Source organism: Meleagris gallopavo, chromosome 3 (genome assembly GCF_905368555.1).
Source record: "Meleagris gallopavo chromosome 3, MGAL_WU_HG_1.1, whole genome shotgun sequence".
NCBI classification, from domain to species: Eukaryota; Metazoa; Chordata; class Aves; order Galliformes; family Phasianidae; genus Meleagris; species Meleagris gallopavo.
The window spans coordinates 60,006,921-60,033,585 of record NC_139406.1 but is presented as its reverse complement, the minus strand read 5'-3'; the positions used below and the strand labels follow the sequence as shown (position 1 = coordinate 60,033,585).

Here is a 26,665-nt window from a genome sequence, read left to right as displayed (position 1 = left end):
GAGATTATATATTTGATTGTGCACATATGATCCCTTAGATACAAATCACTGATGAAGTCTGGGACTAGTATTGGATCCAGCCACATCTAAGATCCTTCTTCTGTGGTTCAAGATGTTTAGAAAGCAAGGGGGTCTGCTCTGAACCTCATGACTCAATGGGTGGGCCTCCTGCAGGCGTGTGTTTAACCCTACCCTCAGTGCAGTCAAGTGTATCCAGCTGTTTCAAATCTTGCTAAATCACTTTAGTTGTTGAGTGTATTACTGATTTCATCGTAGTTTAGGAGAGCTACCCTCTTTTTTAAATGCTTTCTTCTATTTTTTTTTTTTATTTTATTTTTAGCGCATCTGCCAAGTGTACTTATTCTGTTTTGCAAGAGTTAGCTTTTCTGATCCCTGACTAATCAGGAAGATTCTTCACACAGTCACTTTCTTTCGCTTGTATATTTCCTTCATTTTCATATGTGGGACTTGAGAAATGTCTGTGGGTGGATTCCTAGTTGTATTGTAGCCAGTACGAATATCATATCCTACCATATCCTGGATGACAAACAAGTCTGGATTTCTCTGCCATTCCCACTGTTTCTACCACATAACCATTTGGCCCATATAATATTCTTACATCATAGCCCATCATTAATATGCTCATTAATAGTCTTTGGATATTTCTTTTGCAATCTTCAATCATTTATTCTTTTCACTGGGATAACTGTGTATTCTTAAATCTTTCTCTTCAACTGTTTGCAAGTCAGGATATTCCACTCATACTGCTTATTCATCCTTATAATGGACAGGACTTGAAGACTGTGAGAGCTGATATTTTACAACTCCTTTCCATTCCATCCTTCTCCTCTCCTCTTCTTTCCTTTCGCCTCTTTTCCCCACCTGTCCTCCAGTTTATGCTAAAGCTATGCTCAATACTCTAGAGAAATGAAACTGTCCAGATGTTGTTTATATACGTACACCTGCCAGTTAATGAGTTAATAGATTATATTTGTTTTTACAGTAGTACAAACTCTGTTGAGTTGTTCCAAACAAAGATGGCAGTATTCCCAAGGAAAATAAACTGAATTATAGCAATGAAAATAAAAGGCACGTTCTGAAAGTTATGAAGTCTGATATAGAAAAGTTAGGAAATTCCAGAAATTAAGGCTTTTCAAGAAGGTATGAAGTAGTTCTGGAGTACTCTGTCTACTTATGGGATCCCCAGTTCAAGAAAGACAGGGAACTTCGAGAGAGAATTCTGTGGAGGGCCACAAAGATGGTGAGGGATCTGGAATGTCTCCTGTATGAGGAAAGGCTGAGAGAGCTGGGTCTGTTCAGCTTGGAGAAGACAGAGGGGGATCTAATCATTGCTTAGAAATAACTAATGGTTGGGAGTCAAGTGGACGCGGCCACAATTCTGTGATTGTGTGGAAGTCTGTACACATAAGCTCATGAAGAGAATGAGGCATTCTTCAAAATTTTGTGAGTTTACCCTGAGTACCTTACTGTATTGCAAATATAAGATATTTAGGGTACACCAGCATTAATATTTTCATGGATAATCATCAGTAGGGATGTTAAATGCTGACTTTTTCATGCTCAGAGTGCTTTATGTGTTCAAAAGGCAAGTCCTGAATATATGATTTTTTTTTGTACATCTTTCTTTTTTGTATCAGAAGATACATATTTTTGGTGCACTTAGCACTTTGGCAGATCAGATTCAAGCATTCAAGGTGAGCCTAAATAAAATGAAGTACTATCAGAAAATTAGCCTATAAGCAGCATGACTTCCCACATACATGAACAGAATACAACAGAATAGAGCTCACAAGGAGCTCACAAAGAGAGACTTCACTTTACTTAGTCAGTAGAGTCATTGCTCTTGCTTTTCCCTCCTTGTCTCACTAAGTTTCCTGCTATAAGAAAAAAAAAAAAAAAAAAAAAAAGGAAGAGCTCTACACCTTCCTTGTCTACACAATATTGATTTATCTGTAAAGGCTAATTCCTAAATTACTTCTGTATAAGTATGTATTTATCTTCAAATTTCCTCATTAAAAAGGGTGAAAATTTAAATACCCCCCAAAGAAGTATAACACTAGCACATTTCTGAACATCAGCAGTGTTGAAACTCCTCATGCTCTTCTAACACAGCTCCTTTATGTTTCATAATAGCATGTCTCATTTTCCAGTTGTCTGGTCTTAGGCTGCTACCCCATTTATTTGCATGAACTAAAGATTGTATAGCTTCAGAAGGATTTGAGTCCATGGCTTGACTGGTAAGTGTTATTCCTTTCTCTCAGGGAGTTTTCTGTCAGATTGGGACTTAGATAGTTTTTACTGTGATCACATGATAGGCAGGACAAAGGGGAAATGGCATGACTGTATAACTTGTGGCATGGGTGGCAGGAGGAGAAAGATGATTCCTCTCAGTGTGGGGTCTTGCCCACAGACCAGGCCAAGTGGCTGTGACTGACATAGGAGATCAGCAGAGGGAGGCTGCAGTGCTGCCTTACAAAAGTATTAACACGGATTGATCTGTTCACCAAGGAAAGAACATGAGGCAGGAAAGACACGAGGCAAGAATCAAATCTATCAGTCTTAAGTTTAGTGAGTGAGCTTTGACAGGTCTGTAGCCTTTTCATCCTGTGCTTAAATCACTGCACTTCCCTTGGCCTGCCTTCCAGCAGGAAGAGGCACAGGGAGCAGTGAACAAAAAGGCTTTGAGTTCCATTGCCCTGAATTCAGCCTGATCCCTATTAGCTCAGAGCTTCACTTACAGAGAAAACAGCTGCTGAGCTGTGAGCTGGAAGCAGACCCAGTTCCAGTGGCATCTTCATGGAATTGCGCTCCAGCAGTCCAGCAGGTCACTACAGAGTACAGAAAGCCTCTCTTCTTGTGAGACTTATAACCTAAATAAATTTGGACAGCTTATCTCTGACACAGAGGTTATTTTGTTGACCTGGTTCCAATGTCTAATGTGGTTCAATTTCTCAAAATCACTATCAGTGTTAACATGGGTATTTTTTCTTAACATTTTCCAGAAAAATATGTAGACTGTTTTGGCTGAAATAACTCATATGCATTTATACTGAAGTCAATAATGGACTTGCAATATTGCAACTGCAATGGTTATAGCAGAGCTGTAAGGTACTGAAAATAGTAATCCTCATTCCTGCCATTGCTTATAACACATATCTCAGCGGTGTTTCAGTGATGTAGAATCTGCTCCTGTCTGAGCCTGGTAGTTTAAATCCTCATGCACACAAAAGCTACCCAGTAGAACAGGCATTTGTCCATGTGCTGCATATAGCAAAATCACACTGTGATGTGTAACATACAGTACAGATTGCAGTATATACTGTTCTAAGTTTATTTTGAGTCTTCTGCATTTTCATAAGACAAAAAAATATGATCTATATCATCTTACAACATTGGCAGTATGAAACATACACACAGTATGCATTTTGAACTGTAGCATATGTACAGAATGTTCACAATTTAAACAGGGGAAATGTAACAGAGCATCTATCCGTGATCCAGCTAGGCTTACTACCACGGTATTAAGAACGTACTGAAATCTTAGGTGTCTGTTAACTGGAAAGACCTTAGGGCTTATTTTACAAATTGTACTCCTCTCCCACCTCTATCCCCCCTGCTGCTGACTGCAAACGCCTTCACCTCTCTCCATGCTACAGATGTTTCCATGAGCATTGTAAGCTTAGGAACTGCTCTTGAAGAAATTTTGCCACTTGCCAAAGAGCTAACGCTACTGTCACAGAACAGCAATTACACGCCAGGAGCACGGATAAGAAATGGACACAATTGTATCTAGCTGAAAAGCATACTACTCTTTTCCAAATGTAACGGTATTTGCATCCTTTTTCCCTACTTATGAACATGCTGCAGTGAGAGCTCCATAAAGACCTCTTAGTAGCCAAAAATCCTTCCAGTTCTTAAGCATAATTTTTCAACACTAGACTATATCACTGTAAGACTAGGTTTTCACCTCTTGGAAATTAAATATGTTTTTTCTTCTACATCTGTGTTAAAACTGACTATTCAGCCAAATTCTCTTTATGTAGTCCACTAAGATGCCAGTTTGTATGGATACATCTATTATAATTTTACTTGTGCATTCTGTGTGCAAATATCATCCAGACAGAGCAGCACTGGGACAGCCTATTTCTGCAAAACACAAAACTTTGCAGCTTTGGGCTTCTAAGTCATAGGCCTTTACTAGTAGAGGAGAGATTAACCTACCCCGTTGGCCCCTTGGGCTTTTCAAAAGGTTGATACAGAAGACTACGCAGCACTTATAGGTTATTTAGATCCTTCAGGTTGCATTCCCTGTATTTTAAAATAAGATAATCTTCGTGCTTTCCTCGTGGCATTTTGGCATTTTTTTAAATTATTTTTTATTTTTATTTTTATTTTTATTTTTTTTTGCAATTGATTGGAGATAGTAACACTGGCAAATACAAACAGTGGAAATAAAGAAATGGTGTTGCAACCCAACCCTCTCTGTGCCTTCTGCCAGAGCTATTGCAATCGCATATCAATGTTTTGAATCTGGATGAGAGATTACTCTAGCTGCTGTAGCTACGTACTTGTAAGTGAACAAATACTGCTCTCCATAGTGAAGTGAAACACTGAATTTTCACAGCAGTGGTCATTTGTAAAATGAGTAATAGTTCACCCTGCATAATCTGACTGTGTAACTTCTTACTCTGCAATGCCTTTCAGTTTTAAATTACTAATTTTGCAAGAATTAACAGGATAAATTGCTAAGAAAACCACTGGGATTCCCAAGTTGGGGATTTCAGAGTTCCTACAAAAAGCCCTAGAGAGCTGTAGTAAAATGTTAGTTTCTCTTATGTTTTCTCTCCATGTGTTGTATTGCCCAACTCCAGTGTGCTGTTCGATCTCAGGAAGGGCAGCTGACAGTTCGAAGCAGCATTGCTCAAATACTTCAATGTGAGGCACAACAATCATACTTTCTCCAAAGAACAGAATGGCATTTTTCACTATTTCACTAAAATCAACAGGAATGTTTGAGGGATTAGACAGATAGTGTTGCCCAGTTCAAGCAATCTGAGTCAGGCCAGTAAAACTGAGATTTGCTGAAGTCAGGACAGGTTTGTATCCAAATCCCTTTTTTATCTGCTGCTGTACATCTAGGTCTCTGCAATTCAAAGAAAGCTAACAAGAGAGCAATTCAGAAAGTTAGAATTGTACATGATGCCTCCAAGAAGTAAGGCAGCACCCAATATTGTGAAGTATGAGGACATTCGTAGTACTGTGTGCAACTGATAATAAGTGTGGTATACAGACCTCTGCCTTGTCAGCATTCAATCTAACTGCAAACGCATCGTGTGTCACATCTGTGATTCTGACCAACCCTGACAGACAGACAGACAGCAGCAGGGCTGCCCGGCGTTGCCAAGGCCCTGCCGTGCCCCTGCCGCTGTGTTGGTGTCACAGAAGCAGACTCTGTTCCCCTGACCCACTCTGTCTCCACCCCTCACACTTCGTCAAGATGGGATCCTAAGTCGCTTCACGTTTCGGTCCCCCTCCCTTGTCGTAGCAGCATGGGACTGGGAGAACTGAAAGTGCTACCTTGGGAATTGGCCCGGCACCTAACGCAGTGCATCAGAGCCAACCTTCACTACCCACACCTCTTACGGTGGGCCTCGTTAGGTTTTATAAACAAGAGAGGAGGACTGTTCAGCAGCGAGCACAAACCGGCCGTCTGCCCCAACAGCGAACGGCCCCAGCGCAGCACTGGGAGCACAGGGGCTCAGCCGGACACGAGGCCCGGCCTACGGGCGAACCAAGCCCTTCCCGGGGCCGACGTCCCCCGGCGCGGCGTGGCCGCCCCGCGCCCGGCTCCCCGCGGCCGTTCCGCTGGGGCGGCCCCCTCCTCGCCGCCGAGGCTCCCACCGCGGCGCCGGGGCGAGCCGCGGCGACCACCCCCCCGCGGCGGGGCGCTCCCCGGGGAGGAGCCGGCCGGGTCGCGGCGTGCCCGCTCGCCAAGTTGAGCTGGGAGCAGCCAAACCCAGCCCCCGGGCGCGGGGTGGGCGGGGAGGCCGGCCGGCCGGGCGCCTCTCCCGCGCGGAGCGGGAGGACGGGCAAAACTTTGCTCCCCGGCTGAGGAGCGGCGCCAGGAGAGGCGAGGGGGAATGGGCCCCGAGGCACTGCCGCTCGGCCCCTACGGCGGGGCGGCCGCCGCCGCGCTGCTGCTATGGGCCGTGTGCGTGCTCTGCAGGAGGAAAAGGTACCGGCGCGGGGGAAGCGGGGCCGGGGCGCCGCAGGGAGCAGGGCTGCGAGGCGGGCGCCGCGGGTGGGCTGCGCGCCGCGCATTGGGCCGCGCTCCCTCCGCCCGCCCCTCCGCCGCGAGAAACCCTATCAGCTCCCGGCGGGGCACCGGGGCTGCGGGCGGCGGGGGAGCGGCGGGGCCCGGCGGCCGCGCGTGGTTCGCTGCGCTGTGGGGCCGAGCTGCCGCGGGGGGCTGAGGTTGAGGGTGGTGGGGATGCGCGGGCGTCCGTGCGTACACGCACGGAGCTCATCGCACGGCCTTGGGGCTGGCGTGTGAATGTGCGTGGTTTGGTGAGAAGTTGTTCGCTGTGTGGCCTTTGTAGCAGAAGGGACTGTACCGCTCTTGGTGACATTTCGCTCGGAGTCCAAGGTGCGCTGCGCTGATCTGCTTCCAGGGAGGTGCTGACTTGCAACAGCCGCACTCCGAGGGCAGCGTTGTGTGACAGCATTGTGATGCGCATCTTCAAGGCTTTTGTTGTTGAATCCCACTGTGTTGCTTTTAGTTTGCTTCTGCCGTAGCACTTAAACTTCTCAGAAGTTACACAGAGACATTGGGGTACTTTCAGTAGACAGAAGACATTTTGAGGGAGCATGAAGCACTGCCTGGAAGGAGGCTGTCTGCTTCTGACCAGTCCCTTATGTCAAACCTTCTCCTAAGAGTCCCTGGTGTTGCTCATATTGATGTTCTCCAGCATCAGTTCCTCTCAGGTGGCTGAACAATAAATGGATGTAAAGGTTTGAGGAGAGGAGTGGAGGGTCTGGAGTTCTCTTTTTTTAATCATGTAATATCCATAGCAAATAATAAATTTAATTCCTAAATAATAGTTACTTTTTCAGATCATTAGAAGTTCTGGAAGGCGTAGCAAATATACAAGTGCAAAAAAAAGTAGTTGTCGTACATCTTAAGAATGGTCAAAAATCGGTGTGGAAGCTTTTAGACCAAATGTAACTTTGGGACTGTGTGTCATAAGGAAATTGAGAAATCATGAAATTTCTCATGTTGAGCTCAGAAGCATTTGGTCACTGCGGTGGGTTAGTGCCATGATGTTTCTGCTTTGAAATGGGGAGCCCAACCCATCTCATAAGTGTGCAGGGAAGACATCTCTCTGAGCGTTGGAGTGGGGTCATCTCCTGTGCCTCTCTCAGCCTCCCTGAGCCAGTTCTGCAAGGAAAATCAACAGAAAGCTCTTTATTCTTTTGACAGGTTTAGTTTTCTGCAGGTTGAACTCCCTAAACAAGCTTGGCACAGGAGTGAAGACATGGTCATGGCAAACTGCAGTGGGTATATTTTGGGGTTAGGTGCTGTCGCATCAACTCAGCTGCTAACATTCGTACAAATGCTGCTATTCATAGAAATGCTAGCAGAATTGTAATAGGCTGAATTTTTTGAAATGGAAGCAGGCGAAGCCCTTACTGTTAGGTTTTCAGGCAGATGTGGACGGTAAGCAAAAAAGGCCAAAGAACCCATTTTGGGTTATTTTCATAACCCTCATGTCTATAGAGTTCTTGAAGTTATTTCTATGCAGTCTGCTGTAAAATTGTTTGGATGTTTGTTGTGCAACAGAATGAAATTATACAGGAAGCCTCAGCAAGAAGGCCTGCTGTCTTGCCCTGAAAACCAAATGGCTATGTGATTAATAAAGTAATTGTGTAAATCCCATGCTGTTTTTCTAACACGTATACAAAGTGTGCAAGCAACTGGAACTAAAAAATGGAAAAAACCCATCAACCTCTGTGCAGTATAGTCTGTGGCATAAGGCACTGGCGTAAAAGCGCTGTCCTACTCCAGGAAGATGTTCTTTTTTCTTTTTTTTTTTTTCTTTTTAGCTTGAGGGAAGGAGAGAGATTGTGTGTGGTCTTGAGAGATGCCTGGCAGCAGCCTGACTGCCTTCTGCTCTGCAGTACAGAAAGCCATGCTAAGTGTGTTAAAACTTGGGAATAAGGTTAAGTTTGTGCACCTAGGATTTAGGGCAGTTTTGTGGTCTGCCCTTGATTGTCTGACCCTGAGTTGCCTGGAGAAGAGAAAGCTATGGGGTGACCCAGTAGTGGTTTTTCCATATCTAAAGGAGTACTGTAAGAGGGAAGGGGACAGACAGGGTCGTTGTGATAGGTCAAGAGGAAATGGGGGGAGGTTTAGATTGGATATAAGGAAGAAGTTATTTATAGTGAGGGTGATGAGGCGCTGGAACAGGTTGCTCAGAGATGTGGTAAGTGCCCTGTCTCTGGAGACACTCAAGGTCAGATTGGATGGGGTTTTGAGCAACTTGATGTTGCTTTAAGTGTTCCTGTTCAGTGCAGGGGAGTTGGGCTAGATGGCCTTCCAGCGTTCCTTCCAACTCAAACAATTCTATGATTCTGTGATTTATTTGTGTCTCTACCTCCATATTTCCTCCGACTGTCAGATTCTTCTCTCCCTATCTTGTATTTGAATGTATTAATCCCAACAGCAGACTGGGCTGTCCCCCTCCTGCTCAGGCATACACAGAAGACATCTGGGAACCTGTCGACATAGGAAAGGTGACTGTTGGCAAAATAATGCATGAATAAATGCCAAAGGCATAGATTGTAGCCCTGACATTGAACATACCCACTTAGACTGAGACATAAACAATTTGGTTTTGGAGAGCTTGCCTACATTAGAAAATGTTGCTATTTCACTTATGTGGGTTTTATTATAAAAATGAATATCTTATATAATGTTTGTGTGCTTATACTGATGTACTCATTCTGTGTAATAGGATTGCTTCTCACAATTCAGGTACCAAGATGAGCTTTACCAGAATAATCAAATTTAACATCTTTACCACACCTATGTGTAGCTTCCACCTGGGATAACAACAGTAGTCAAATGTGTATAATGTGTATATACAATGTGTATATAAATAGAGAGCTTAAGTACATGCACACAGCCAAGTGTAACTTTGCCTTAAAGCACTGGGCTAGGTTTGCTCTGCGAAATGATGTCTCAGCCTTGCTCAGCTCAGAAGCACCGATGAGGCTGTTAGAGCTGCACCTCCAGGGTGTAACAACGGGCTGTGTGTCCCAAGGAACACAACTCCACACATCAGTCCCTGCGTTCCTTAAGTAGACGTCGCAGGATTTCATCTTTCATGACTGAGGTGTTTCAGCTTCACTCAGTCTCAGGCTCAGTGCTCATTACCATACCAAAGATTTTGTTTTGTCTTAACCTGCTACTATGTTTATCTGCAGTGCCTTTGGTGTAATCTGGTGTTACCAGATTTTAGTGTGAGCGCAGTACAGGTTTTCTTATTAAAGTATTTACATCCAGTGTTTGGAGACAGAAAGAAATGCAGAGGAATTTCCTTTTGCATAAATGTTTATCATTTGAGTGCTGGTGGCAGTAATAACACAAAGGAAAACTAATTGGAGTCTTTGCCAGGTTTCGTATCACAGATGGCGAAGAAACAGAAGTAGAACAAAAGTTTCCTTAATCACAGAAAATTTTATTTTGAGTTAAACTTTGCTGTCAGCTGAGGTTCAGTGCCTTCTGCGTGCTACAAAAAGATCTCCCTCTTATTGGTAATGAAGAAGGGCATATCCAGGCTGTTTGCTGGGGAATGTTTTCTCCAGAATGCTTCCTTTTTGTGTATCCCATGAAAGTATTCCTGCTATGGCAAAACCTGGTGGTTTTCCATCCTGCTGATTATTCCCTTTTATGTTTATGAAATGGCTAAGTCAGCTTCAGCTTTGTGTTGCTTTTTTGTTGTTTTCAAACTGTTTTTGCACTACTGTATGCAGTCTCACGGAGTGGGAGGTGGCACTGCAGGTGAAGGCAGCTCCTGCTTGTCTTCCAGCAGTGATGTGCTGAAGTCAGGGAAGCGTGCCTGAGATCAACAGGGGTTGGCTCCTGCTGACACACATAGGGGTTCCACTTCTTCTTCCATGAGTTGATGCCTACTTTTGGCTGCTTGGATCACAACACGGTATTTAAAAACCTTGAAAATATAGTAGATTAGACTTAATGTGAGAAGAAATACTTAATAAATTTATCAGACAGAATTTTGTCACCTTCTGAGCTATGGATTTAAAGCCTTGTTGGAGTCAAGTGTCATTCATTTCTTTATTCTGTCCTCTGAATTACCTCAAATACATACTTCAATATTCATATAAAATATTTTTTTTTAAAATTGCTCTCTTGAACCCAGATAGTCATTGTTGAAAAGAATATAGATTCCATCTTTGCCTTCAAGAACATCTTATCCTTCTCTGTGACAAGCTGTGAGCTTGCTAACAGCTCTCTTACCAAGTGAATTGTAGTTCACAAGATGTCATCAGCCTGTCTTTTTTACCACTTCTGCTAATTTAGGCAATATGTTAAGGTAGTTTTCTGTTGGAGAGAACATCAGGAAGGACAGATAGAAAGATACCAGAAAAATCAATCCTCTCCTCTATTACCTTGGCTTTGTACATTGACCTTTTTCTCCATCCTCCTTGTTGGTGTTACACAGAGAGCAAAGTTTTATGACCTTTTGCTAAATTTCATTGCCCACTCTTATCTTTGAAAAGATTAGGACTGAAGAGTGAAACTATTCAAGGGAAAAAATAGCAGTTATGTTATTTAAGGTCTTTCTTTTAAGAAAAGTTTATTTTCACCAATGCTCTTGGCTTTTCTATATACACTTCACCACCGTGCCTTGTTGTAGTAAAAGCTAATTTCTCTGCTTTTATCTTCAGCAAAAGTTAGCAAGCGTTGAATAAAATGGCGTCTGCAAAACCGTACTCTTCTCAAGGCGTAGAAGACTCAGTTCACTGGCTTTTGAGCTCTCTTGCACTATTGACCTGGACATCCATTATCATGTGGGCCTTGCATAATAGTGCATGCTAAGACAGGTTTTCTTAGTTTTTTTTCACCACTACTTGAAACATTGTCTGTGTAGCGTGTACATCTTGGGTTCTGTTTCCAGCCAAGGCTTTGAAGATGACACTGAAGATGACACCTACTTTAGCAGACTACCAACTTTTCAATAATCTATGATTTACAGTGTTCTTTGCTTAAGGTACACTGCCACCTAGCAACAGTTTCTCTTCCCTCCCAGTTTTCTTGACCTACTTTGTCAGGGGTTGTTCTGCTTAAGTTTGTACCTGGTCTGGTCTTGATTAGCGTCTAGAATGCATCAATAGATGCCATGCTGGTATATGTACGGAGTGGGGAGACAAGGATATATTTAGTGGTTGTCAGAACTGCTAGCTTCAGATTTCTTTCTGACATACAGTGGTTTTCACTTTTTCAGCGATTTTTCCTTCCAGTGTTTTTGTGAAATGCCAATAATCTTTTTTGTTTTGTTTTGTTTTGTTTTGTTTTGTTTCTTTTTCTGTTTTGCTTTCTCCTGTTCATTATTGTTTGGAAGAAATAAAATCAAAGTGTGTGAATTAAAGGAAATTGCTTTCAGTTCTTTTTGTTACTCCAGTGCAATATGAAACATGGAGCATCCATCTAGAGCACTGTACAGAAATGCACTTAGCTTACAGGCAGTACTGAACAATTAACCCCTGAAGTTATCCTTTAGATTGATAGTCCTACAAGACAAATCGAAGCAAATACAGAGTGCAGAATGAACTGCTTCAAAAATTAGATTCAGACTTACTACTATATTCAGAGAAGGAAAGCCAACACTAGTTGACAAATTAGCTGAAATGTTATATGTAAAGGAAGAAAAAAAAGGGCAAAACTTAATCCTAGTATCACAGATCCAGAGAGTGATGGAAGTTGGCAGGGACCTTGAGTCCATCTGGTCCAACCCCTGCTCTGTCAATGACACTCAGAGCAGGGAACCCAGGATCCCTTACAGGAGGTATTAATTGCTTTTCCCTAAAGCATGATGATGAAAACTGCCACCTAATGCATTTTAATCATGGGCAATACAAGTAGAAATCTCCATTCTCGGGCTGCTTCAAGGCAGATGTGAGGTTAGACCCCCAGAGCCTCCTGGACCTGTTAACTCCTGCAGTGAGAAGGTTTTTCAGTGGGATGTATGACCTGGATGTGTGCAGAACCCAAATACCTGCCTGCTGGTCTGCCTCAGTTCCTCAGCTGCAGGCTGGAGGTCAGTGTGCTCTCTTGATTTACAAATAGCATAGCCAAGTGCTTCACGTGCTCCAGTTGTGGCCAAAGAAGAATCTCTTCGCTGAAAACCTTCTTCCATGGTGTAGCCATTCAATATGTGTCAAAGAACTGCTGCCTGCCCGTTCCTGTTCACCTGTATGCTCAAGTACAAGTTCTAGTTACCATTTTAAGTCAGAAATGCCGCATTTTGTCAAAATATTCAGCTAAACTGTTGGATCATGTCGGCTGCTTTAGTGTTTTGCTCAGTTATGAGAATTATTTATTTATTTACCTATCTATTTATTTATTTATATTTCAGTCAAGTACTCAGTTTAAGAAATTGGCCAGGGCTTGTTTTCTTCAGGTAATGTAACTGTTCTTAGAGCTCTGCCAAATCACTTACTTAACTTAGTTCTAGGAATGCTAGGGAGTTGGGGGAAATATAGAAGCTAAAAAAAGCAGCATAAGTGCAATGTTAATATACTATGAGAAGTTAAGGAAAATTTCACATTTAAGTTGGCAGTCTTCTTCTCTTTTATCCAAGTTTTATAGAGCTCCTTGGTAGTGGAGCCAGGACTGGAACTCATTTTCCTGACTTCTAGTTTCATGTCTTAACTTCCTGCATTTCCCTTCCAACACACTTACCATATATGACATTATAGCTGTCTGGTAAACTAACTTTTTAAGCCACGAGGCAGATTTTGAATTCTGATTTAAAACTTCAGCAGTATTCCTTTTCTTTCCCATCCATTTACTGATTCTTCTACAAGATGCGTGTAGGTTTTAAGGCTAATATCCATTTGCACGCCGTCTGGGAGAATTTTGGCTGACTGAGAGTCCCATAAAACAAAAGTTTCCTCTTTGCAAACCACATGGAGCTTGGCTGTAGATATTCAGTTCCTTTCTCCACAAACTGTTTTTAATGGTGCCAGATTCTTCTGTTTCTTCTCTTTGTTTGGCACATGTCAGGAAAAAAAATCTTGGCTCTCATATAGAACATATCTTGTTTCCTCTTAACTGCTCGTACTTTCTATTCTTAATTCAAATCAGCAAAAAAAAAAAAAAAAAAAAAAAATCCGATGGTTGTGCTTCTAGTGATTTAATGTTGTAGTTTCCTAAGCAATATTCTAATGTTCTGAAAGAATATTCTCTTCCATGCTGGAGGCCTGGCAGTAGGAGGTTCTAGCTGAACACAGTGGATGTGTTTCTGTTATCTGGGGGAATATTGCATGGTGCCCTGGCAGGGTGCCCTACTGAAACTCTGTGCAGGCAGGTGAAGGAAGAACAGATGGGCACAACGAAGCTAACATGGGGATGTTAGAATAGCGTCCCCTCAGTTGCACATTTGACCCTTTCTGATGCTGTATTGAACACCCAGATTGCAACAATGCACTCTGCAAGGTTGTGGCCACAGTGGGAAGTTGACAAAGCATCTCCTTGCTTTTGTTCTGTGGCATCCCAGCATTCTACCAGAGAAAGTATGGGTATTTTTTCCACCAGCTCCTCGTGTTCCTTGCTGACAGCCTCCCTCTGCACCCATAGAATTCCTTGAGTCCATCTATTCCTGATGGCCAGGAGGGGGGAGCACTGCTGAATGTGGTTGCCTATCTAATTTCCTGTGGCTTCCCAGCAAACCAGCAAACTCATTACTGGCCTGTTCCTTCCTCATCCAAGCTCTGTGCTTTTTAGAAGGCCCATCCCCAGACATTTCCTGAGCGATTGATATGAATTCTTACATCACTTGCCTTGAGTGGACACTTTTCGAGTGACACAGAAAAAAAAAATCACAGAAAATTGCCACACTTTGATTGCCTTCTTAAGTAACAAAGTACTTAGGGGAAAAAAAAAAAAAAGAAAAAAAAGATGGTCTCATTTCAATGCTGTGTGAGCATTGCAAGAATTTTGCAATTATTAGCTCTGAAAGTAATTAGCTTAAAAAGAATAGAAAAAGAAAAAAGGAGCCAGCATATTCCTTAATAAGAGAAACTACTGCTGCTGAAGCAAAGTAGGCAGAAACTGCAGGGAATTTGTGATTAAAATGAAGTTCCTGAGAAGTCAGTATTTCAGTCTTTTTGTACTTTCCCTTTGTATACGTGCCAGAATGGGGGTGGATTTGCCCCTTTGTCGTGGTGTAATACTTTAGTCTCTGAAGACTTTAAAGAGATGGTGTCTAACATTCTAATAGAGCTCCAAGGAAAATGATTGTAATTTCAGATACTCTGTATATTTATTCTGCTTAACCAAAGAAAGATGCTGACCAAAGGAAGAGCAACCTCCTATATCTCATTTTTTCTACTCAACATTTTTGTCCACTCAACTGATGCTTCAGTAGCATTTGGTCATTGCTTCTGTGGCTGGAAAGTACTGTTTCCTGATTTCCTCTTCAGTGCTGGCATGGCTGTGTAGGTTACAACAGCACTTCTTCAGAGCTTCTGGTGTGGGGTAGGTCACAGTTGTACTACTTCTTACCAGCTACTTTTTCAGTATGAGAAGCTTCAGGATTCTCGTTCGGGAAGCTTCTCTGAAGCTGACTTAAATGGTGGAGTTGGTAACAAGGTTTAATTTTTTTCTTCAGCTGTTCAAGAATTAATCTGTGATACTTACTTATCTCAGATTTATACTTTATTCAGATGGAAAAAGCTTCTCTGTAAGGTTTGCTTTTGTTTTGGTATCATTAGCTATAAAAAGTTTCCAGTGGACTATGTGTTTCTTCCTTGTACCTTTTGAAAACTTATGTGTTGGATGAAATTTTTTCAAGTATTTTGAAGATTTTTGAATGTCTTTTAGCGTTCAGCGTGATATATGTTTTGCTTCAATTGCTAACTTCCCAGCCATAGAGCTGAGGGTGAGGCATGTCGCCAGACCCTGTACTACGGCTTTCATATGTGATTCCTTTTGAAAAGGAGCAGCTGTGTAGCTGTGTGAGAAGTGAAAATGTCTCTCAGTTCAAGACTCATCCAAGAATTAACAGTAAAATGTGATGAACCTGCAGAATTGATATTCAGGCAAAAAAGGGAGGAAGAATGAATGTACTGAGAGGACAGGCTTATATTCGGTGCTCTTTTTGCCTCCAAAATGCATGCTTGAGATAGCAATAGAATGTAGTTGTGTGTATGTGATGATGAAATATTGTGCATGATAGTATGTAAAAGATGTTTGGGACCCTTCAGTAGCATTTGCCATTACAGTGTGTGTGACTGATAAGGATTTACTTCCAGGTCCTGAAGTGCGGCATGGAGGGTTCAGATCTGGGACTCCTCCTGAGGACTCAATGAGGGAAATTTGAAGTCTGTGTCCCAGCAGCTTGCATGTAATATCCTTTAAAGCCAGGTTGAATTATCTGTCACCACTAAGGAGCAACAGAGTTGCTCACAGCAGGACTGGAGAGTTTGCCTGTGTCACTGTTCAGTGGCTTGGGAAACAGCTGCTTGCGCAATGTCTGGTTTGTGGTTGAACAGACAGCTGAATTTCTGGCATTGCTGCTCCAAGATAGAAAAAATGGTAATTAAGCTTCAAGAAAAGAAACCTTGCATATGTGAAAGAGTGAATTTTTTTTCTGTAAGCTGTTTAGTTTCTCGCATCTGATATAGTGAAAATGCTGCTAGATCCTACTTAGAAGAGAAAGAATTATTTCATAATCCATGGACTTACATAGGTAGAACCACATCAGACATGATAAATTTAGAGCCTTAAAAGCCTGTTGTTATAAAGACTTCAAAATAAAGCCGTGCGTATCACTCCCACTGGCTCTACAGTGCGAAGAAGTTAAAACAGACAGTGCTGAGAATCTGATGGACTCAAGAGGAGGTTTGGGCTTCACGGTTTGGTTATTTCATTTGGAGGTGTAGGACATCCCTTTATGTTTTGCACTCAGAAAGAGACTTCAGATAAAACACAGTTATTTGGACTCATCCAGTCTCATTTTCTCCACAGTCTAGGCCCCTGCCATGACTCCTGCATCAGCTAAATTTAACTGTGTTTGAACAATATTCTGTATGGGAAGATGTCCTCCTCGGTTTATTTGTCCCTCCTGATGAGTAGTCAGTCCAGTGCTCACCCCACAGTTTGTGCTGCTGGTTAATCTTATCTTTCTGTCCTTGCTTGAAGAATTCAGTATCATGAATGGATGGTGTGTCCTTCTAAATAGTGAAAAGTTTTAATTAAAGAGTGAAAGAGGCCTGAGGTGGCACCAGAAACTATTTCAGGCCATGTTCTGTTCAAAGTACTGTGTACTGCTGTTACAAATAAATATTTTGTATTTTACAGTGATTTTTGCTTATAGGTGCAGGCAGGTCCCCTCGACACATTATCAACTTATTAAGGATTTCTGTGTATCCTTTCTCTCCACTCCAAGAGCATTTGTATGGACCACTCTATCTGTACTGCCTGCTGCTGTTCTGTGCTTTCTGCACTGAATACTTTCTTGTTTTGGGGAAAAGCAGAAGAGCACTTAAGTTTTCTTAACCAAAGCTATAAAAAACAAACAATTCAGATGGGACCAGATGAACTAATGTTTCATTTTTTTAATTTAAATACAAGAGGTCTTGTTTGTTTTTGTACAGTGTTTCAGTGTATCTTGTTATTAATAATACCTCTGAGACTATTGTTTAGGAGCCAAGAATATGTGTTTTACATTTTTAGAGTTCCAAATGCATGATAATCAAAAGAAATACAAGGGATAGCAACTTGAACTGTAGTGCAAGTTCATTTCCCCAGAGAGAAAGCTCAGTAAGTTTTTCTTGTTTTAATTGCTTTCAGCATGAATATAAGGTGCTAGTTTGGAATGTCAAACAATTTCTATCATCAGACCATGTGAAAAAAATCCCAAACAACAGTACAATTACAGCTGTCTATTTTCACAGAATTGGCAGTGTTAGGAAAGTCCTTTGGAGGTGCAGTTTTAGTCCCTTAGTAGTCATCCAAATAAAGACTTCACAGCTGGTTCCGTTCTCAGCACAGACTGAAGTGTTTGAGATGTCAGGAAGATGGAAGTCCTCACATGATCTGTGGTGATGGTCCAGAGTGGAGGCTGCCTTGGGATTCCTGCATGTGCACAACATGGCCATCTCCCATAGTTTTTCTTAGAGGACAGGAACAAAAGCTCCAGGTGATAAAAACTCTGCTTTGGCTACCACTGATCATTTGTACCTCTGATATCCTATTTAGTCCCTGCCACTCCAAGCAGATGGAGCTACAGATCAAGCCCTGCTGAATACTGCTTTTTACTCTTTGTGGCAAATATGGAGTCATCTCCTTAAAGGCAGTAAGGAAAGTCTTTTCTGTCATTGGTAGTCAGCTCATTTCTCAAGACTGTAGAACGGGTAGATGAGTTGCTTTGCTGCTGAAGTATGAGTTGTATAAGTCAGTACAGAATCTGGTCATCAATTCCATTTTCCAAGGTTGGTCTGGTCAAAGCTGCTGCAACAAATATGTCTTTGCATGCTAAATTCCTCAGAACTGCTCTATATATGGAAAACAAGTTGAATTCTATAGGATAAATAAGGTCCTACAGTAATTCAGCTGATAATCATTATAACCTGAATGCAGAGAGTGGCTGGTGGGTAATGCTGAGTTTATGTCAGTAAAGAATGATGTCTTTATTTATCCCTTTTTCCTTTTTCAGCAGGCTTTGTATTTTGTATCATTTTACCACCAGGTATTAGGGTGTTTTTCTCCTGATTTCTCAATTTTTCCCTTTTACTCTTCACAAAATTCACTTCATTGAATAGGAACTGTCTTCATCAATTCCCATTGCTCTGCTCAGGGGATAAGCTAGGCTAATGAGACCCTTCTTTGTTTCATTTGAGTAGGTTTTGCTAATTGCATTTATCACACTGGAACCTGTAAGGGGATTTTCCGTAGACAAAATGACAATAAAAAAATTAAGCGCTTTTGTTGGTAAGTCACCTGGCAATTCCTTCTGAATCCTCAACACTGCTGTCAGCAGATGTGAGTGTCTTCTTAATGTCCACTGCCTCTAATTGCCCTTTATTTCCCCTCTGATCTCCTTGTGTAGGATTTATACCCCTCAGGTGATAGGATGAAACCTGTAAGCAGGCCATAATACATCTCCAGTCAGAAGCAGAGAGAAAGAAAGAGAAAATAAGGACTGAAAACCTGGTCTACACATAGGAAGAAGTGAAGTTTTGTAGGTTTTATGAATGTTCTCAGAGAATATGATTGCATGAATGTAAGTCCCAAGAATGAGATGGCAGCTGTTAATTGAGTGGACTGCCTCACTGAATCACAGGTAGACCTTTGCTCTGGCTATTGAAGAAAATTTACATTCCATCCCGATAGAGTTTATTGAACCATAGAATTTTTAATTATAGTATGAATTTCTCAAGGTTTTTGCTAAATCAAGGTATGCTGGGATTTTTTGGTCTAGCTTTAAACTTTGCCTTTGAGTTATCCCCTAGTTCCTTCTTATCTTTGACTTGGTCAAGAGTAGCTTGAAAGCTTCTTGCCTTTTCTAGGACATGTGTCTTCTGTAGGACTCCTTCTTTCATCTGGGGAAGGGATTAGAGCAGTCACTGTGCTCTTCATTTATATAATTTTGTCATTGTTATGACACCAGCTTAATCTTCTTGACTGGCTGATCAAACTGATTTTAAACAGTTTTAGACAGAGTAAAAATTAGTGCATTTAAGTCTTCCCTGATTTTTCTGGCAGTTTTTCTGTCATTCAATATAGCCTTTTCTTTGTTTACCTTAATTCCCTTTTTTTTTTTTTTTTAATGTGCTTATCTTTCCCCCACGAAGTATCTACTACAGGTGCCATTTTTTTAAAGCTTTAGGTCTCTAATTCTGCTAATTTCTCAATTCCATTTTAAGCACTACATTTTGCCAACCTGGTTGTAATAGAGAGCAGTGTGGTTCACCCATCTTCATTTCTCACCAAGGTGTCTGTGCTTGCAGAAGCCCTGGGGCAGTTGCAGTCTTATGCGGTGTTAGGGGGAAGTGCCCAGGCAGCTCACCTGCTTTGAGGAACCAGTTTAATGGTGCTGCTATAGACACAGTTGCTTGCATGGCATTTTCTGATGAGTATGGCAGACTACACCGTGGGAAAGAGAGTAAATCCTGATGTGAATGATTTGCAGCATGACCATGCACAAGTTCTGCTTCTGCGTGATCTCATCTTCACCACCTCTAAAATGTTAGGGATAATACGTGCAAGTTTTGTTGGGTTTCCTAAGAAATTCCTTTAACTTGTGATTCAACGAATTGCTGAAGCAGTTGCTGATTAAAAGCTTTTGAATAGCCTCTGATTAGTGGGATTTGTTCTGCTAAGCAGAGCAGAAGCTCAGTTTTGTTGTTGTTATTTTGTTTGTTTTTTTTTTTGACAGGTTAGCACTTTCTTACTGAGGCAAATGTGAATTTCTGGTTTGGTAGTGTGATGTAAAATATACCACAGTACTTTCTCACCTTAATGCTACTGATTCCTGGGGAGGAAGGAAATCTGGTACTGATTTATGCTCTAAACCAGATTTCAAAGCTAGTTTTGATGATGTTAGAAGGCCTTTAAACTTCAGAATCTAGAATGCAGTTCTCATCTCCTAAAAGTCTGTAGATTATGAGACCACTTCTTGGTTGGCAACTGAAATTATTTCAAAGTAGAACTTCTACTTCCATAAGAATGTACATGTTGGCTAGCACTTTAAAGGCCTGGAGCCAATTTTAGGTTTACTTTCAAATAAAATTCTATGTATATTTAAATTGTATGGTTGCCATAATCCATTCTGACCACATGGCCCTAATTATGAGGCATTTTTTTTTCACATTCCTAGCACTGTGATACAGCGACTTGTCTCTCTTAATTTTTCTTGGGTCTGGGTAGCACCAGCAGTTGTGCCTCTAGCTGAAGTAAGCACACTCACTGTCTTCTGGTCATGCAACTGCAAAACTCATCTGTTATTTTTCTTCCCATAAACTGGCAAGCTTGTACGATACTAATGTTTTAAAAACAATCTGAATTTTAATCTCCTTTCATAATTCTACTGACTTACACAAGGCAAACGAACTCTGTTTCTGTGTTCAAGAGCATAAGCCTTCAAAGCTTATGTTTTTTCATTTATATGCTATATATAAGATCCAGAACACAGTTGAGGATGGCTGTCTTCTGGCTGTGGACCACATAGTATGTGAATTTTCTGCAACTGGGATGACAAACTTCATCACATAGTCACTAAAAGTGATGAAGGAGCTTTTGAGCCACAAAGATTTTGTGACTTTGTTGTATTTTTGTTTGTTTATTTTGAGTGTTTGGATCCTGAACTGCTTCTTTAACCAAATCTGTCCCAAGTTTCTGAGAAAGTTGTCACTTGAGAACTGCCCTTGGTAGCCCTCAGCTGCTCAGAACTGAATTTTCCAGAATTTCTTCATGTTGTTTTTGTATGAGATAGTTCCTTCTAGTATGAAAAAATGTCACAGAATCACAGAATTGTAGAGGTTGGAAAGGATCTGTAGAGATTATCAAATTCAATCCCCTCGCCAAAGCAGGCTCCCTACAGCAGGTTGCACAGGTAAGCTAGGTTGCACAGGGGTTTTGTGGCAAGTAGAAATAATGGGCTTCTTCTGAAACGTGCATGCGTTCCTTCCCACAGAAACCAGATGTGAGGGGAGAACAAAGAGAGGCCGAGGAAAATCCCAGCATACACTCTGGATAAACAGTACTGAGTACCTAGAAGATGATTCTTGTTCTGTCCACAGACATAGCCACATTGAGTTTCTTTTCCTTTTTTCTTTTTTTTTCCTCTTCCTCTTCCTTTTCCTTTTTTTCCTCAAATAATGGGGCATGTGCCTCACCATCTATCATATTTATGCAGTTATGGCCATGGAGAGACCATGTCCTTTGTTTCCTTTTCATCCTTAGTATACCAAGTATCACTTCTCATCCTGAGTTCAACTGTAAACTGGCAGTTTTTGCCTCAACTTTAAAATTATTCCTTTTTTAGCCAAGTAGTTTTTCTGAATGAATGAGGACTATACGCAGTATGGAAAATAACTGCCTGCGTATGATAGGAAAGTGGAAGCATTGGGTAGATAGTTTAAACTGGGGTATAAGCAAGTAATAAATTCTTAAAAAACAAAGAGGGCTTTTTTTCTCTTCATAAGAGGAAAGTAGAGTGAAAACCTTATGAATCTTTTGACTACAAACAGATTCAAATGTTCCTACCATCTTACTGTACTAATTAATCACAATGGGTATATTCTGGGAGTTGGACTAGATGTCCTCCAGAGGCTTGTTCCAATCCCAATCATTCTATGATTATGGCTGCTTGGAGCTAAGTAATTTTCCTTTAATTCTCTTGAAGTTAATATTTGAGATGCTCACTTTCAAGTTGTCTCTGTATTCACTTAGCTGTACTGTCTGGTGTCAAAATTTGAACTTTGCTAATTTGGTACAACTTTCTTGAAATGTGTCTTTTAAAACAATATCAGACTTTGTCAGCCAACAACCTCTTTAGCTTTTAAAAGAAAAGAAACTCTATTTTTCTTTAAAACTGATTTATATTTGTGGCCATTTTCTTTAGAGTGAATTACCATTTATCATCAATTCAGATGCTTGGGTATCTTTAGCTGAATCTGAAGACTGAAACTAGAAGCAAAACCCAACTTTAGAGTTGTTTCTATATTGATGTGTTGAAAATAGTTGTCTGAGTTCAAGTGTGATCTTCTGAGGCTGCTTTTTTTCCCTTTTCCTGTTCCCCCCCCCCCCCTTTCATAATGAAAAAAGTGTTAGTGGAACCGGGCTGCCATCAGCTTTTGGCTTTCCTTAGATTTGTGGCTTTGTAGCCCCACAGTGGGTCTGTGCTGCTGTAGCTGAATGATTGATGTTTGATGCGTGCTGTATGGATAGCTTGAAACTTTGTCATCTGTGGTTGAATATGGTGAGGTTTTGTTGTCCTCACTGTGTGCCTGCAGCAATGTAGCCACACTGTGGCTCAAATCACTATTTTTTAGACAAGGCCTCATTGAAATAACAATGCTGGAGTTCATAGGAAACTTCAGCCAGAGCCATATGTTGTTATCAGGAATTTTGACCTACTCTTGCAGGCTGATTAACAAGGAATTCAGCAACGGGTTAGTCAGGATTTGGGATTCCTGTTCTGGGCTATCTGCCTTTTCTCTCTACTGTGTGTGAGATCCTGGGGTGCACAACACTCACTATGAAGCATTGCTACTCCACCCTCATGCTTGTGCCAGGAGTGCTGTGAGGATACAATCTGCTTTCCATGTCCTTTGCACCTGTTTTGGACTGTTGAACTTCACTGACTTTGTCCAAGTCATTCATTTGCAGCAGGGAATTGAATGTTGCCTGTCTATCCCTGTAGATCAGGGAGCAGCTCCCTTGCTGAGCAGTGAGCATCCCGTTAAGTAAGGAAGCTCTGTGCACTTGTTCTGAGTAATTAGAAGGGTGTCTGGGTAGGACTTTAGATAGGATCACTGAGACTTCCTTGTGTATGAAAAGTAAAACCTCTCACGTAAGCAGGAGTAACTGAAGATAGTTAATGTAGTATGAGGAATACAGACATTTCATCTTGGCTTATTTAAAGTGGTGACTGCCATAATGAATACATTTTTAAAGAAAGAAAGAATATGAAACAAAGACATTCAAGCAACTTTTTTGTAACTCCCCTAAATATACTCTACCATGCAAAAAATACCGCAAAATGTTGATAGGCATCTTTTCCTCCACAAAATTGAAATAAAATTCCTTTCTCTTTTTCAACCTGGTGCTTCTGCCAGATTTGTTATGTTGGGAACATGATGTGGTGTAAAAGGCATCTGTAACCTCAGGCTCTCAAGAAAAGGCATGTTTTATACATTATTCTCATCTCTTCGATGGATACCTTCTAGGAAATGTCTTTGTTAGTTGTTCTTTTTTTCCAGTACAGAAATACTGCTTCAACATGTTCTGCGCTGAAATGTCAGCGTTGTGCTGTTGTGTAGGTGGTAGTATGTATTATACACAGTTTTGAAAACCTGAATAATCAGTGATGTGCATGACTTTGCCAGGGAAAACAAATGGCTGTGTCATTTTGATTTCGGTATATCAAGAAAATGTAACCTATAAAAGTTAATTAGCATTCTTCAGAAGGGGGTTGTTTAACTAACATCTTTGTTTCCATGTTTTCAGTTTTGTCAGAAGCTGGAGGGGAGTGTTTATTCTGCTGTTAATATATACCCATAGATTGACAGATTATTCCGTGGAGTTTTAGCTACCATGCATCTGTCCTCCACTTCATTGAATGGGTAGGTTTTCCACTCACTTGAACAACTGCTTAGATTCACTGAAGAATAATGTATCACAGACTTCATTAATTTTTTTTACATAGTGTTTATCAATAAAGCTCCTTGAGCCTAATTAATTATATATCAAAATGAAGTTTTTCCAGTGACTTTAAAAGGAAAAAGATGTAGATAGAAGATACAGCCATTTGCACACCAGCATTATTTAACTGCTAAAGTAAGTTGTAAAAATTAGAGGACAGGCTTCTCACTCACTGACTGCTTTGACAAATTCCTTCTGGACTGAGACTTTCCCAAGGCTGAAAAATCAAAGATGAATAAAATTGTACTTCTATAAGAAAAATTAAATGGTTACCTTTACAAATATTCTAGAAATGGAGGAGTGTAAGGTTTGATTCTGGAGGTTATTTCTGGATATTAATTTTTACATGAAAGTATTTAAGAACAAGTAGTTAGTAAAGGGATCTAATTTTCATGTTAACGTGCCCCATATAGAAAAGATAATCCTTAGAGGCCAGACTTTCAAGCTGGCTAAGCCTGCTGAGATGCACTTACTGAATCTTTCCTTAAATACTAAAATAAAAAGCTGAGGTTCCTGTGGATAGAAATTAAGAGTCTTGTGGATAATTTCTCCTATTTTTCATTGCTCTGCAGATGTACATGTGAGACTTTATTTGAGAATTAGCTTTGATATTGTGTGTGTGTATAAAAGTCTGGTGTTCCTTTCAGTGTCACCTTGGATGGTGGCTGGAACCCATTCAGGGACTCCAGCATTTTAACTGCCTATGAAAATGCCTAGGCCTGGGTGGGTCTTGGGAATGGTGAAAAAATGATAAGGAGCGAAGATTTGAAAGTTTATGAAATCTAGTAGTCACAGTGAAGGGAAATGAAACTAATAGTGAGCTTGGTGGCAAGGGGAGAGGACTCAGGACAAAGTAAGTTGAAAAGTAATGACAGAGGGATTTTGTCTCTCAGTAGCTGCTGTTGAGGAGATATTTCTGTGCTGCCTTTTTGTGCTTAGGCCTGTTCTGAGCACAATCTGTTCAGTTTTACAATCTCTGATTATAAATCTCAGAGTATAAGGGCATGAACACTGACCCTCGGTTTGAGGTAAGCTTTGGCATCTCACTTAACAGTGTCAGGCCAACATCTCTTTGCTCAACATCTTCCAAACCAGCTCTCATCTTTCCTGGTTGCCACTTTCTTTTGTGTTTAAAGAACCATATCTGTAACCTGGATATATCTGTTCCTAGTCATTGGCAGTTGCTATGTCTTTCTCCTCCAAGACTAGAAACTTGTTAAGGCTTTTCACTTAAGACTTAATTGAGTTTTTACAAGCTTCTTCATCCAACTGCCAAGTATTTGGTTCTGTTCTTCTGACTTGTTTTGCTGTTGTTGGACTGGAAAACGTTCCTTCTCCTAATCAGCCCCAGATACTGACTTCAGGCCACACAGGACCCCTCTGCAGCTGCTCCTATGTGTGGATCCCAACAGTGCAGCTGCAGGGAAGCAGCCTTAGCTGGTATCCATAGAGGTGAGCAGTGGGCAGAGCTCACACTACTATCACAGGATAGCAACGATGCCCTCCGAGGCTAGGTGGTGGGCAGCAGCTCCTGGAAGTACTCTTGCTGTATTGACCACTTCTCACTTTAGAGATGATGTAAGAGGTTGTTGGGCTAAAACCCTAGCAATGTCTGAGAGCTGGAATTCAAGCCCCCCCTACTAATGTTTACCCAAATTTGCAAGCCAATATTCTTTGTTACAAGTTCAGTTTTCCTTCTTTTCATAATTTCCACTTTTTCTGATATGCTTGATCTCTCCCATTATTCTCAGTTCTACCAAATACATGTAAAAAAAAGAGTTTTTTTTTTACAAAGATTCATTAATTAGAAAATAGAATACTTATCAGAAGTAAAGGGTAGCAAATATCTTTTTTAAGGTAAAACTATATTTTCTGTTATATACATAGAACATCTGTTTCTGCTCTTACTTTTTATTAGTAAATGTTGTCCTCAGTTCTTTACTGACCCATGTTGTGTAGTTTTCCAAGCTTTGATACTTCAGCTAATTGATACTGTAGTGATCTTGAAGAATTTTGAATCTCATTGCATCTCTAATAAGTAGACAACATTGTAAGAATACTCAGATCATAAACAGTTTATTTTTTCCTAGTGTCTTTATCCTGTTCTAAGGTAGTATATACTGCAGTAGGAACAGTACCATATGCAAAAGCAAACTCTGTAATTTCATTTGTTTTTAAATATTGTGGAGGCTTGATGAGGAGTCTAAATGACATTTCCCAAGATCTGGAACTGGTAGATATTTTTCCACTGAGAGTAGTGAGCTCATGGGGAAGGATGTGGAAAATGCCAGTGCCAGAACAAGCAGGAGGAGAGTGCAACACAGCATGTGGGACGGGCTAGCACTTCTGGGCGTGGACCAGCTAATAAAGATTTGAGCAGAACAGAGTTGAAAAATGTTGTATCACAGAATCATTAAGGTTGGAAAAGACTTCTAAGATCTAGTCCAACCATCAGCCCCTCACCACCACGCCCTCTAACTCACATCCCTTAGTGCCACATCTGCATGGTTCTAGAACACCTCCAGGGATGGTGACCCCATCACCTTCCTGTGCAGCCTGTTCCAGTTCCTCACCACTGTTCTGGAGAAGAAATTTCTCCTAATATCCAACCTGAACCTCCTTTGGCACAACTTGAGGCCATTGCCTCTCGTCTTATTGCTGTTACCCATGAGAAGAGGCTGACCCTCACCACTCCACAACCTCATTTCAGGGAGTTGTAGAAGTGATATTGTCACCCTTGAGCCTCATCTTCTGGAGACTGAACAACCCCAGTTCCCTCAGCTTTTCCCCAGTAGGCTTTTGCTCCAGACCCTTCACAGCTTTGTTCCCATTCTCTGACACGCTCCAGGGCCTCAGTGTCTTTCTTGTAGAGAGGGGCCCAAGACTGAACACAGCCCTTGAGGTGCAGTCTCCCCAGTGCTGAGTACAGAGGGATGATCACCTCCCTATTCCTACTGACTATTGACAATG

The 26,665-nt window shown here is 41.2% G+C and overlaps 1 protein-coding gene across 2 annotated transcripts in view; it reads left to right on the top strand.

Annotated features, from left to right (window-relative positions):
• Positions 1–5,843: 5,843 nt before the first annotated feature.
• CYP7B1 (cytochrome P450 family 7 subfamily B member 1) overlaps positions 5,844–26,665 on the top strand; it is a 124,197-nt gene continuing 103,375 nt past the window's right edge. Inside the window, exon 1 of one of the 2 annotated variants that reach the window (XM_085221185.1) lies at positions 5,844–6,256. Coding sequence is in view for 1 of the 2 variants with exons in the window: in XM_085221184.1 (XP_085077310.1) it covers positions 6,162–6,256 (95 nt within the window). In the remaining variant the exon portion in view is untranslated. The remainder of the gene's footprint in view (positions 6,257–26,665) is intronic. The other variant, XM_085221184.1, reaches the window with a different exon arrangement.